Here is a 15,271-nt window from a genome sequence, read left to right on the forward strand (position 1 = left end):
ACAAGACTCAAGGATACTAGAGACTTAGCTGTTGTCAACCTCCGGTTGTTCTCCCTCTAGCAGAGAATTAGCATTAAGACCATAGGGAGTTCCTGGAGAAACACTTTAGTCTGTCTGCCTCAAGTACTTGTCGATGGCTGAAGACTATAAGGAAACTTAATGTTATCTGCCATTTCCTTCTGCCTTTGTTTCCCACTTCAGTAGGATTTATCTTTAAAATCAGATATTTATCTTTGTTTTATCTTTATCTTTGTCTTTATTTTATCTTTAAAACAAGGATGCTGGTTATAAATGATCTCTGCTAAATGATAAAACAGTAGAGCCAAAAACATTGTCTTCACCTGGTGTGCTTTAATAAAAATTTATAGGTTACAAGTTTATTTCACTCGTATGTTTAATAATTGTTGAGCATCTAACAAAATCCCAGAGACTGTCCTAGAGGTCGTGACTACATTAATAAACAAATAAACCAAACCCTTATCCATTGATGTGACATCCCGTTGGCAGATAATAATATTATTTCTTTTAAGTAAACAGATGATGTGAAAACACCATTCTGTCTAAAAGGTTAACTCTGTAAGACGAGCTACAGAAAAGTAGGGCACATCTTAGTATTATTTCAAAAGCGTCTGCAGGAAAATACTAAACAATTTTATTATTATCTTTGAGATTTTCTGAAGTTTATCCCTCATTTATTTTACTTTTGATCAGTACTGTTGCCCTGTCATAAGTCAAAATCACTCTTTTTCAAGATTCAACTCATTTCCTGAACTCTTTTATTTAAATATAACTTAATTTTTTTTTTATTTTAGAGAGAGAGAACTTGGGAACATGACCAGAGCTGAAATCAAGAGTCAGACTCTCAGGGTGCCTGGGTGGCTCAGTTAGTTAAATGTCTGACTTTGGCTTAGGTCATGATCTCACGATTTGTGGGTTCACTTTCCGAGTTGGGCTCTGTGCTGACAGCTCAGAGCCTGGAGCCTGCTTCTGACTCTCTCTCTTTCTCTCTCTCTCTCAAAAATAAATAAAAGCATTAAAAACATTAAAACAAAAAAGACGCTCAGCCACCTGAGCCACCCAGGTGACCCTTGTTCCGTAAACTCTTAAGAGACGGCATGCCTGAGGTGATCAGTGGAGCTCATCAGTGCAGCTCAAAAGTGGAATTTGCGAAACTTGGGTGATTTTGCTATTACCAAATAATGATAAAGAGTGTGCTTGGGCACCTGGGTGGCTCAGCTGGTTAAGTGTCTGACTCTTGATATCGGTTCAGGTCATGATCTCACCATTTGTGGGTTGGAGCCGGCATCTGGCTTGGTGCTGACACTGCAGAGCCTGCTTGAGATTCTCTCTCTCTCCTTCCCTCTCTCTGCACCTCTCCTGCTTGCTTTCTCTTTCTCTCTCAAAATAGATAAGCTTAAGAAAAGAAGAGTTTACTAAATTTGCTCAACATGCATTTGTCTTAATGAGCTTTTACCTTTATTGGAAATTTAAAAATTTGCTTTTCTAGATTTTTTTAACTTCATCGAGATTGCTAATTTTTTAAAGCAAGTTATTTGTATTCAGCCATTTAGGTGAATGGTGAAATAAACTTTAAGAAGATATTTTTGAATAGGTGTTACATGCATATGGTACAAAGTTCAAAACTTAAAAAGGTATACAATGAAAATAAGTCTTTTTTGTTCCGTTTTTCTTCTGAGCCACCTAGATGCCCTCTCTCAGTCATTTTTTGTCACTAGGATCTTGTTGATCTTTCCAGTGATGTTCTAAAGGAGCTTCTCAACCTTTAAGATGCATATGAATCTTGTTAAAATACAGATTCTCATTGGGGGGTGGGTAGAGAAAGGCTTAAGAGTCCACATTTCTAAGAAATTCCCAGCTGAGTCTGATGTTGCTGGCCTAGGGCCCCACTACCGGTGGCAAAGTGGAGAAGCATATTTATTTATATTTGTCTCTGTTTGTTTACTGGACTGAAAAGAGCAAGAAACTCTCATACACCCAAACAGCTTCCTGCTTTCTACTACACCCTCAGCCCTGGAATTCCAACTTTGAGCTTTGCTTTGTGACAGTTTTCTCTAATTTTTGTTTGTCTGAAGTGATAATATATACAGTTTTAAAAAATTCAAACCATAAATGAATGCAAAAGCTGCCCATATGACCATTTGAAGCCTGGCACTAGGTGAGCCGTAAATCATGAGGACGATGAGAATCCCTCTTTGCAGATTTTTTTTATCTTTTTTTTTATAGGGTTAGAAAAGTCCTCAAATCCAAGCAGCCTTCTAAATTTTGGGACAAGGCACACTGAGGATTTTAGCTTGCGCTCAGTATCATCTATCTAATAAAGATGCCATCATACTTGGAAATGATACAATTAAGTTCCCTGAAATCAATGTCAAGTACAAAGATGGCCTAAATATTTTAAATTCAGAGACATTCATATTCTATCTGCCTGAATAAAGTATCCTCTGGATATGACTATGATCAATATCACGAGGGGTATGGACATTATCTTTCTTGGACCTGTAGGGGAATGTTATTCAGAAAGCATAGGGTGGCTGCTAAAAGAAGACTAAAAATTCACGTTTGTCTTTTATTTTCTGCAAGAATGTGAGTGCTAGAGGATTCAAATTTGCCCATCTACTTTGTCTGCAGAGTATGTTTATATGAGTACTTGCTCACATGATACAAGATTCGGTGTTAAAAGAGAGCCAATATCAGAGGCATGTTTCAGAAATAAAGATTTGGACCATCAAAATCTCAATTTCTATGTTATTGACAGAAAGAGCCAAAGCAATGCGGGTTCCTCCTTGATGCCAAGTTAGTGTGTATCACTCACTCCTTTAGTTTGAATGATTCCAGGGGACAGATTTATTTGGAACTGCCTACTCTTGATCACGCTCTGGTCTACCCTGAGTCGTGTACTTCACCCCTAGGTTACGTTGAGGCATGCCAAGTGGTATGCACAGTCATAGAAAACAAAGAGCACACCTTTCTGAAGTTCCAGATGAGTTAAAAATTAGACAGGCCCCTATTAAAACAAATCAGAAACACTCAAACATAAATATACAACACAGGAGAATACAAAATTCTGATAGGTTTTTACCACACATGAGATGTCAAAACAATATTGAGCCTCGATCTGTGCCTCCAGGTTCCTTGAAATACAAATTTATGGCTTCAGCCAATGGAGAGATATTTTAATGGAAGAATTTTAGAAATACTCTGATCTACACTGAAAGGGCATGAGGAGATCAGAATCCTGGTCTTCCGAATTGCAGCTACATTGCTTCGCCTCCTTCAAGCCTATGGAGTGGGCGTGTGCAACATGTTGTGGAACTAAGAAAGTTGCTGTCATACTTTTGAAACCTTGACTTTGTGGAGGTAACGAGGTGACACAGAGGTTGCTGACTCAGACTGGCTTACGAGAGATCATCAGTGGACTTTTTTCCAAAGCTGAACTTGATATTAATTATTTGTTTATTTGTCTGAGTTGATACATGTTAATGAACTTTTAATAAATGATGTTTGTTGAGAAAAAGCTGCTGATTTGGGCTGTTCACAGAGAAGAAAAGGGAAAAGTTTTCTAGAATAACCCATTTTCTAGAATTGTTTTTCTAAAATTAACCCATTCCTGCTGGAAGTAGAGAACTAGCTACTTCTTTCCAGAAGGAGTACAAGATATATTGAATGTAGTCTATCACTAAGCACCAGTTTTCATCCTTATCTTCACACCTTGGGCAGGAAACTTAAGTTCTCCAGGCTTCCGTGTTGTCATAGAAGTGTGGCCAGTACAAAGATGAAAGGAGTTAGTAGTGAATTGACATTTGCCCTCCCTATTTTTCTTCTATACCTTTCCATATCTTCTTCCATTCCCTACATGCCTAGAAGTTGACAAAGAATAGTATATCTCCATTTGAATCAGAAAGTGATCCTGTGTGTTAGGAAGTCAGACCAAAAGACCTGGGTCTCTCCCAACACTGAGATTCTGATGATCTATGAAAGCTTTTTGCTAAGGAAACATCTAGAGAAATAATCAACTGTCTAAAGTATAAACACATTTATATCCTACTGCCTACTGGCACTTCAAACCTGAATGTGCACAGAAGGATGACCTAGAAACAAGCAGGGAGAAGCTGTGTGGCATTTAGATGCATATCACATATGCATAATTGATTCCTTAAAAGGTTAAATATCTTAGCATATGTATGGAAAGTGATATACCCATGATGGGTTCATAATTATTATGGCAATGGCTTTGTTTTACATAATTCTAAAGTAAATGTCATGTTTCTTTGGAGATTCCAGGACTGGGATTCAGAAAAGCATATGTTTCCAAGCAGATAGTTGGGTAAGAGGGGCTACTCTTTCCCAAACAGAAGGACTATTCTTGTAGCCAGTATGGTAAGCTTAATGAGGCGCCGACTGCCACTAAATTCTCTTTGGAATTGAAATGCAATTACATATTGAGGACAAGTGCTAAATATAAACAGAAAAGGCCAAATACATGACTTTTTTTTTTTTTTTTTTTTTTTTTGCTTTGTTTCTGCAGTATATTTGCAGGAAGAATTCAATACCCCAAACACACTATAATCTTTAATTGAAGCACACGGTCAGGCGATTTGGTGAAGCCTTCAGCAGCTTTTTTCAAAAGCTTATTGTAGCTCCAGAAACTGTTTTTTCTTATGTAAACAATTGTAAGGATGCTAAGGATATTAATAAAAGAACCAAGTCACTGAGAAATACACAGAATGAAATACTATAATATATGCCATAAAGTCAGGAGAAAAAATAGGCAATATGTCGGCTGAGGATACTTATGTAAGTGCTAAAAACTGTATGAATGGGAATGGGTATTACACAAAGTCAAGTTTGGGGTTTCCTCTTTGGGGAAGGAGGGAAATACAGTCAGTGTGGAACACACAGGGGCTTTTGCTGGATGTGTAATCTATGTGTGTTCATAGTTGGTGTTAATTATTGTCGTATAACTTTTTAGGTAAGTTACATTTCCTAATTCGTAAGAATGGAAAAGGCAAAATAACACAGTGAAGAAAAGCACATATTGGGCTTGTTAACAAAAACAATGTAAGATGGTAATAACGATAAAAAGTAAATTTATTAATCTCGGGTCGATCGAAGTATCTTCATATTGTACTTTTAAAAGATTTAAATACATGTCATGTGCCAGATACAACTACAGGAGGTCCCTAGAAGGGCTGAAAGGAGAAAGATGAGAAAGGGTATGGATACCAGATAAATACGGATGATGTTCTGGGGTGGTGATGTGGTGGTCCGGAGCTGACAGCCAGGAAAGAATTCTTGAAGACATCTTTGGTGCAAAAAGGTGATTGTAGTAAAGCACAGGGACAGGACCCGTAGGCAGAAGAGCTGCCTTGGCATCGGAGCAGGTCACTCATTATATACCGTCAGGTTGCGAGGGGGTCAGGGATAGAGTAAGCCTCTAAGGTATTTTGGAAGCAAGGCTGTTGGCTAGGGAAATGCCATTTATTACTGACTAATAAAACCTCAGTCATGAGACCCTTCAGATGCGTATCAGAGGGCCATAAGCTTGGAGTATGATTGCCAGCAGGTATCTTGGGGCAGTTGAGATAAAGGAAGTTTCCAAAGGAATTTTTATACGTTAAAGTTGATTTACAGGTTCCTGGGGCAGGGTGCGGTCAGGAGAATGATAAATCAAGATTGCCTTTTGCCTCCAGCAAAGTGTCAGCGGAGGTCCTAGAGCGAGGCCCGCTCTGTCAGTTTCCAGGACTTGTCAGTGGGCCGTAGGCAATGAGGGAGTTTAATTTTTCATTTGCCTTAGTTTCCCACATCACCACGGTAAGCATGTAAACCCCTTTCCCTTGTTCTTGGGTAACCAGGAGTGTCGGAGGAATAGCACCCAGATCCCACCTGGGGTGGGGTGGGGGTCGGGGTGCCAGCCTGTGGTTTGCCTCCAGCTTGCCCCAAGCTCCCTCATCAAATACTAACAAAAGAAAGCTGTTGTAGCCCTTTACAGAATGGGAAAACTGGACTTTAGGATAAAATGTAGTGTTGTTTATTCTCTCTGTCTCCAGTTACTTTCTCCATCCTGAGACCATTCCATCCAGGTATCTGCTTCTGAACTTGCAAGACTTTTCATAAATCATTTCTGCCTATTTCTGTCTTACTCCACGCTAACGATTTTCAAAGCTTAGAATCTTTAATCTCTCAATTCTGGTAGTATTTATTATCTGTGTACCATTGATTTGGTACTAATCATAGGCTCTGTTTTAGTGTTACTGGTAGTCATGCATTTCTTTAATTAAATTGTTATAATCTAGAATCATAGACTTTACCTTCTTCATCTTTTAACACCCTGTGTCACTTCCTCTTGGGACCTGCCATACGGTAGAATCCAGTCCTCTGGCATAGAGTAGAAAGTCAATAAACATGTCAGTGAGCAACTGAAAAATGGCTTCTGAAAATGCATTAAAAGCTCTTTCAGGATGTTTGAGTACTTTGCCAATGCTGTGTATTTTTAATTTAACATAATTTTTTAAGTTTATTTATTTATTTTGAAAGAGACAGGAAGCATGAGTGGGGGAGGGACAGAGCGAGAGGGGAGAGCAAGAATCCCAAGCAGGCTCCGCGCTGTCAGCACAGAGCCTGACATGGCGCTTGACATGGGGCTCAAAGCCACGAACAATGAAAACATGACCTGAGCCAAAGTCAGATGATTAACTGACCAAGCCACCCAGGCACCCCTGTATTTACATTTTCTAAGCAATCTCTCAGCCAAAGTTCTCTAACCAACAGAGAAAGAGACACTATGATTAGAGAGTGACCAGTAGCTGTGCAGAGTAGGTGAGGTGAAGACCATAGCCCAGTAGGGGGGTGCCCATCTCTGGACCTAGCCGGGAACTCTTGCAGGTTCATTACTGATTTTTAAAAATTATTTTTTAATGTTTTTTATTTACTTTTGAGAGACAGAGAGAGACAGTGTGAGCAGGGGAGGGTCAGAGAGAGGGGGAGACACAGAATCTGAAGCAGGCTCCAGGCTCCGAGCTAGCTGTCAGCACAGGGCCCGATGCAGGGCTCGAACCCACAAACCGCGAGGTCATGATCTGAGCCGAAGTCGGCTGCTTAACCGACTGATCCACCCAGGTGCCCCTCATTACTGATTTTTAAGGGTGGAGACCACATCCAATAAACTTTTTACCTCTACACCTGGGACAAAGTCCAACACGTAGTACGTGGTCGATAAATGCTCTGCAAAGTATGAGAGAATTAAATATTAGTGTTGGGTAATTTAATTCACTTCCATGGCTTCAAAATAAGGTGCCATCGAAGGCTTCCCAGTGCAGGTCTTTAGCTCTGGCTTTTCTCTGTGGCAGGGAAGGTGAGTGGGAGGGTAGAGGAGCCAGCCCAGCCCGTGTAGGATGCAGCTTAGGGGCTGATTGGAGCAAAGCTAGATAGAGTGGATTTGGTCTGCCAGCTGATAGTGGACTCTGGAAACAGGAAACCGATGGTTAAAAGACGCTGAGGAAGGCATGGAATAGATCTCGGGTGCTTGCCAGGAGTAGCTGGAGTTCATGCCTTCTCATGGTATCCAAGATAGGCTGTCAGTTACAAATCTTGTTTAAACATAGTGGCCTTTGAATAGGCAATATATAAAGCATATGGTATAAAAATCAAAGGGTACAGTAGGTATATGATAAAAATACATGTGCCTACCACCTTTGCCCAAAGTTACTCTCTCTAAAGACATCTACAATTAACAAGTCATTTCATTTATTTTTAGGTACACACAAGCATTTCACGTTTAAATATACATATGCGTGTTTAAACATACATATACATATATATGACATACATATGTCAGACAAATAGTTCATCTAATAACATTATAATGAATTTTGATTTTTCATTTAAGAAATTATGCTGCAGTTCTTTCCATTTTTACTTGTATTATTTAAAAAACCCAGCCTCTAATTTTATCTGATATACTGTCCAACATTTGTTTCATTAAGACAATGAATGAATGATTTAATAATAATCTCAAATTCATTCTGAACCTAAAGTCACCCACCATCAGATTTTATAAATGTCTTATCTTTCAGCCCATGTTTAATTTGCGTTTTTTTGCTGATAAATATCATCTTATCCAAACCTCAAAATTAGTCTCAAAAAAATTCATCCGGCAGGAACCTTCCCTGAATATTGCTTCTCACCGTGTCCCCCAGGAGTTAATTAATAACCATAAAGATGTGAGCACTTTAGGTGCATTTCTTATTAATCTCTGGAACACACCTTTCTCTCCCTTTAGTGAGAAAATTCCAAGTTGTGGTCCTCGGTCACTTGTAGGGTCTGTGTGATTGAATTTCAGCGGCCATGGCAGTAAAACCCTTTTCTCCTACTCTTTATTACCTTTCCTCCCATCCCTTTCTCAATTCTCCAATTGCTTACATCCTGATATCACCCACCAAATAAATGACTTACACGTAAAGCCTCCTTCAGGGTCTGCTTTTAGGGAAATGAAATCTAAAGAAACTGAAGTTCGGCGTATGAGTCACTTGTTCAGGTTTATCAATACATCAAGTGGCAGATTGAGGGTTTGAGCCCAAAGCCATGGCCAAAAGTGCCCTACCTGACTGCTAACTAGAAAGAATGTGCCTCAAAGGGTGCCAATGAACCCTGACTTCCCTCTGTAATGTGTTTCAAAATGCAAGCCAAAGTCAGAGCTTAATAGTTCTGCTGGTCCATGCCATTTTGTTTTGAGGGAGTCTCTTTCCCACCCCGGCAATTCAGGACATGCATTTTAGGCACTGTTAGCTAAACACATGTACTCCTCATCTGTTACTGAAACCGTGATTTATGAAACAGCTCCGCATGCTCATGTAGTGGTTGAGCGTCTCCTTGTCATTCTACAGATAGCAACTTCATCCTCGCGAACGCCCAGGTGGCCAAGGGGTTCCCCATAGTCTACTGTTCCGATGGCTTCTGTGAGCTCGCTGGGTTCGCCCGGACTGAAGTCATGCAGAAGAGTTGCAGCTGCAAATTCTTATTTGGAGTTGAAACCAACGAGCAGCTGATGCTTCAAATAGAAAAGTCCCTGGAGGAGAAAACAGAATTCAAAGGAGAAATTATGTTCTACAAGAAAAACGGTAAGTGGTTTTCTTCTACTGGTGCTCATTGGGCAGTTGTGAAGGGTCACCGTCTTTTAACTCAGTACTTATTTCATTAAGAACTAATGATATATCACATAAATATAGACTGTTACTGAAGCTTTGCTTGTGACTTGGCCAATAGCCTTGTTTTAGCCATTAGCAGCATAAACTGCTTGAAAATTTAGCATTGGAATTCTCACTGCTCAATGTCAATATATTAACTGAGCAAATACACGTTAAAATAAGGTGTATTACAATTTTACTATGGTCATTCTTAAAATACATATTAGATATGGTAGTTGTTAATATAGTATTAATAGATGATCCTATCCAAGGACATTTCCCAAATCGTGTGCCTTTAAGAACCACATCTAAACCATAGTTATTAAGGACAGAGGTCCAAGAGTTCATTGGCAGGAAAGGAAGTTAATTTAAAGCACGTCAGCATAGACATTTTTCTCTTCTAGTTCCCTAGCCCTGGAGCCTTTCTCACTACCTTTTTATTTTTTTTAATGTTTATTTATTTTTGAGAGACAGAGCATGAGCAAGAGAGAGGCAGAGAGGGAGAGGGAGAGGGAATGGGAGACAGAATCCAAAGCAGGCTCCAGGTTCCAAGTCAGCACAGAGCCTGATGCAGCGCTCGAACCCACGAATCGTGAGATCATGACCTGAGCCGAAACCGAACACTTAACCAACTGAGCCACCCAGGCGCCCTTTTTAAAAACAAACTATGGCACACATGGCATAATTCAGGGTGGGCATAAATTTGCCTGGACTCAAAACTGCCACTGAGGAAATAGGAAGCATTTTCTTGTGGCTGCGGTTTTGTGACTCTTTTCTACATAAAAGAAGATCTAGGGATGGGAGTAGTATTTGCAGTGCTTGGGTCCTAAGTAGGAATCAGTATCATTATCTCATGGGCCCTAGTAGTTGGGATGAATCCAAGAGGCATTATTTTGGGGAAACGCTAAATCAAAATGAGAACAAATTGCCATTTTCCAGTTTCTAAAATTTTATCTCTTTCTTTAGTAGTCTTCCCTAAAGTAACGTAGCCTTCTGAAATTTATATGAGTGCACGGTTGCCAAGCTAGAGAATAGATTTCCCAGCCTCTTTTGCAGTTGCACTGGACATGTGACAAAAGTTTGGGCCAGTGGCATACAAGAGAATGATTTGTGCAACTTGTAGGAAAAATCTCTAAGGAAATACACTTATTTGCCCTCTAATTTCTCTGCTTCTCCTTTCCCATGATGTTATAGACTGAATTGTGTATCCTTAAAACTCATATATTGAAGCCCTAACCCCTAATGTGGCTGTATTTGGAGAAAGGGCCTTTAACAAGGTGACTACAGTAAATGACATCATCAGGGTGGGCCCCCAATTCGATATGATTGATGTCCTTATAAGGACAAGGGATACTAAGGATACAGGCTCACCAGGAAGGTCATGGACACACAGAGAGAAGGCCACGGTCTGCAAGCCAATGAGAGAGACTGCAAAACAAACAAACAAACAAAAAACCAAAAAACCCCACCCAGTGCTGTCAGCACCTGATCTCCATTTTTCAGCTTCCAGATGTGAGAAAATAAATTTCTATTTAGGCCATGCTGTCTGTGGCCCTGCGTTAGGGCAGCCCGCCCAGCAAATCAGTGCATGTGGCTCAGAATGTTAAGGCAAAGCTGGAAAGCCAACTTCAACCGTTTGCAAAGGTCAATATCATGGAGGAGTGCAGAGTAACAGTATGAAAGGAGCTATCCTCCCCGCCCCAGACAGAAGCTCATACATTCCCATCTTACTTGAGTCATTTCGTTTTGGGGTCCTTTTTTGTTCCGACGTCTAAATTGCATTTTAACTCAGGGTTTCTCAACCTTGGCACAGTTGACATTTGGGGTTGGTAATCATTTGCTGTGGAAGGCTGTCCTGTGCTCGGCAGATGATAAAGAGCATCTCAGGCCTCTCTATTTTGCTCTTAGTACTTAGTCTTGGGGTTGTTGTCAGGCAGAGAAGTCAGGACCTAAAACATGGGGACTTCGTCTTCTTTTATAACTGATTTGTCATTGGAGGACTTTCTTTGAGTGTGTGAATTTTGGATTCACAGCAGCCATGAACTGTCAGAGAGTATCATCCTGGGAGGGGCTGGATATCCAATGCTTTGGGATTCGGAACATAGTTCAGACCATTGTGTCCTTCCGGGTGTCAATAGATAAGGCCTACGGCCTACGTAGCAAATAGGATAAAATGAAAAATCTCCAGTTCTGTCTAATTATAGCACAGTCATTGAAGAGAGCCTGAGATAAAAGAAAACGGAAGATGCCACTGAGAAGGGGGACTGGTAGGGAGTGATAAAAGCACCATCTGGTGGAACAAAGAGAAAAGGGATATCCTTTGTCTAGAATATTCGCTGACAGCAGACTTGTCCTTCTCACGATAGGCACCTTGTACAGGTGACTCCGAATCCATCTGAGTGTCTTCCTTTTTAAGCCACCTCTAAAGTTCTGAATGTGGCACCACTGAGAGAGGTTCAGGCCAAGGAAAAGAATCGAGATGCGAAGCCCCCAAAATGGAGATTTTAGAAGCCAGAAAAGTAGGAATTATGGAGCACAATGTGGGAGTCAACACCCACAAGAATTTCCTGCGTCCAGTGTTTTATAAGATGTCTGCAGCCTTGGACCTCTTTGGATGGAAATCACTAAAAGCACCTGTTCCCTCGAAGCCAATCAATATGGAGAATTGTCTGACATTTTGAGCCAGCAAATTGATCCAGTTACAAGTGGTTGAAAATTGCTGCCTCTCCTATGATAATCATGCTGTATTTTTGCTATTTTTAGAAGTATCTCTCTGCACACACAACGGTGCACTTTTGAGGGCACAAATCTGGGCATTCATTTATTCTGCATCTCCAGTGTGTAGAGCTTGAGTTTAGAGCAGTGCCCATCAATGTTAGTTTCTCAGAAATGCTTGCTGAATGGAATTGAAATGGAACATTAGAGGGACCTATGGATACTTCAGAGACTATCTGGATTTCTGACTTTTAAAAATAACCTGTGTCCTCAAGCGTCCTCCTTCTCTCCTCCAAGACTCCTTTTCTTTTATCTTACTTTTGAAAGTAGGTGCCAGTTCCTCATTCTGGCCAGATACATTTTGGCCATCTGTGATTGAGTTGCTTTGCTCACTGGCCCCTCAGTGTTGCACTGACCCCATGGAAAAAGACTGCCTTTTTCTCCTTTTGCTCCGGCGTATAATAACCTGACTGGAGGCTGGTGATATGCCACAGAGAACTTGAAAGGTTTTAGGGCATCCCATGGGACTTATCATAAAGGAAGACACACTATGATCTGATAGCAAATGTGCCTATTACTGAGTCCAGAGGAAAATAAAAAGAGAATATTCTTACCCTCCTGTCAGAATCCCTCAAGTCATGTCTTGAGTCTATAAGTCTGCCTCCTTCCCCTCCTTAACCTCCTTATTAAAGACTCTTCTTTCATACTTCCTAGGTTGAATGTTATAGTCCTCTTTAGGAAAACCTTATCATCTAACCCCTAGCCTTGTCCTCCTTGAAGGGTCTATTGTCCACTCCTGACTAGAGAAAAGTGGGACAAGGCATTGTCCAGTGAAATCATATGTTATTTGTTTTTCTCAGACTGACTTACTTCCCTTAGCATTATACCCACTAGCTATATCCATGTTGTTGCAAATGGCAAGATTTTGTTCTTTTTAATGGCTGAGTAATATTCCATTGTATCAAGCACATTTTCATGTGAAATAGAACCCAGGGGGAAAAAATGCTGGAGGAGAAGAAACTATTAAGAAGAAAATTAAAATAACATAGTTAATTTTGCAGATATAGTATTGTGATGTATTAGTTTGCTAGGACTGACCTAAGAAAGTACCACACACGAGTGGCTTAGACCAAAGAAATGTATTGTCTCACGATTCTGGGCACCAGGAGTCCACTCTCAAGAGGTCAGCTGAGTTGGTTTTTCTGATAGTTGTCAGGAAGAATTTGCTCCAGGCCTCTGCCCCAGCTTCTGGTGGTTTGCTGACAATCATTAGTGTTTCTTAGCTTGCAGAAGCATCATCCTGATCTTTACTTTCGTCCTCACAGAGTGTTTCTTTCTGTGAGTGGCTATGTCAAGATTTCTCCACTTCTATAAGAATGCTTATCATATCTGATTAGTGCCCACCTTAACGACTTGTTTACCTCTGTAAAGACTCTATTTCCAAATAAGGTCATATTCCAAGGTACTAGGGGTTAGGATTCTAACATAGCTACAGAAAATACCTGGTTACATTCCCATTAGGAATATCACCATTTAAGTGACTTGCCGAAGATTGTAAACTAGTGAGGATGGGACCACATTTCAGGGGCATTTTGCAAATCTCTGGAGATATTTGGCTCAAGAAGTTGGGGATACTTTGGTCATTTAATGGGCAGGAGTCAAGGATACTAAAAGTACTATAATATATGGGATGGTCTTGCAATTGAAGAATTGTTTAGTGTCTAACACAGCTTTCTTTTTTAATTTTCATATTTTGAGTTTTGTTGAGGTATAATTAGTATGCCAAAAATTACACATATTTAATGGGTGTACCTCGATGAGTTTGGACATAGACATACCCCTGTGATACCAGAACACAATCAAGATATTAAATGTATCCATCACCTCTCACCATCTCCTTGTGTTCTTTTATGGTTGGTCTGTTTGTTTGTTTGTTTGTGGTAAGAACACTCAATATGAGATCTATCCTCTTAACATTATGCAAAGTGAAGTAAACCAGTCACAGAAGGACAAATACTACATGGTTCCATTTTTATTAGGTATCTAAAATCGTCGAACTTATAGAAGCAGAGAATAAAATGGAGGGTTGAGGGAAGGAGGAAAAAGCGAGGCATTCGCTGGGTAGAAAGTTCCAGTTATGCAAGAGAGTCAGTTGGACAGATCTGCTATACGGCGGAGCAGCCACAGTGGACTATACAGGACTGAGCACTGCATGACTTTGTGATGCCCATTCAAGGTTTCCAGGAAGTAAAGCCCTAGTTTCTAATGATCTGAACTTAGAACTTAACACACAGTGTTTTGGGGAAGGCTCTAATTTTTCACTGAATTTCCGAGAAGAAAACCATAGTGCAGTGAGGAATGATTCAACTTTATCTTGTTCAGAATCTCACCCATTTCTGAAAAATCTCGTCACTGACTCAGAGGGCTTGTCAGGGATGCAGCAAGCACACGTGCCTGGGCTTCCCACGCATGGCTCTTGCATCCTGGTAATCCCGTGTCCTGGTCCAATTACCTGGCCGCCACATGCTTCTTCTCCTGCAGCCAGTCACGCCTGAATGTTTCATGCTGAGATGCATACTTGTTTATCAGAGGTGACTTCACTTTGCTTTTACTGTTAGACTCCTGTTAATAACATATAATAATTCATTTTCTGAAAACAATCTACATAATCATATGAATTATGTTTTTTCACTTTTTAAAAAAGTTTTTCAACATTTATTTATTATAGAGAAACAGAGGAGACAGAGCATGAGCATGGGAGGGGCAGAGAGAGAGGGAGACACAGAATCCGAAGCAGGCTCCAGGCTCTGAGCTAGCTGTCAGCACAGAGCCCAATGTGGGGCTCAAACCCACCAGCAGTGAGATCATGACCTGAGCCAAAGTTGGATGCTCAACTGACTTCGCCACCCAGGCGCTCCTGTTATTTCACTTTTAAATAGAGAAGAGGGAAATCTAAGTATTTGTTACAAAAGGGAATCCCAGATCTGATAGAGTTTTTGGGTAACACAAACTTATTCCTGGGTCACCTTCAAGATTTGCCTTGTATTTCCACTTACCGTCTGAACTATTGTTTAATGTTTTTGTTTGTTTATTTATTTGTTTATTTATTTATTTTTATATTAGACAGAGAGAGAGAACATGAGTGGGGCAGAGGGGCAGAGGACGAGGGAGAGAATCTTAAGCAGGCTCCATGCTCAGTGCAGGGATCAACACAGGACTTGACCCTATGGGATTATGAAATCATGGGCCAGATGCTGGACTGACTGAGCCACCGAGCGCCCTATGCTTAATGTTTTTAAGTTGATGCACTTTTTTAAAAACTCAAATTGCAAGTAAAAGAAAACTAAATCATG

General features: G+C 40.4%; 1 protein-coding gene across 1 annotated transcript in view; it reads left to right on the plus strand.

Annotated features, from left to right (window-relative positions):
- Positions 1–8,907: 8,907 nt before the first annotated feature.
- KCNH8 (potassium voltage-gated channel subfamily H member 8) overlaps positions 8,908–15,271 on the plus strand; it is a 224,430-nt gene continuing 218,066 nt past the window's right edge. Inside the window, exon 1 of the mRNA XM_029940344.1 lies at positions 8,908–9,137. Coding sequence (XP_029796204.1) covers positions 9,008–9,137 — 130 coding nt within the window. The 5' untranslated portion in view covers positions 8,908–9,007. The remainder of the gene's footprint in view (positions 9,138–15,271) is intronic.

Source organism: Suricata suricatta, chromosome 5, assembly GCF_006229205.1.
Source record: "Suricata suricatta isolate VVHF042 chromosome 5, meerkat_22Aug2017_6uvM2_HiC, whole genome shotgun sequence".
NCBI classification, from domain to species: Eukaryota; Metazoa; Chordata; class Mammalia; order Carnivora; family Herpestidae; genus Suricata; species Suricata suricatta.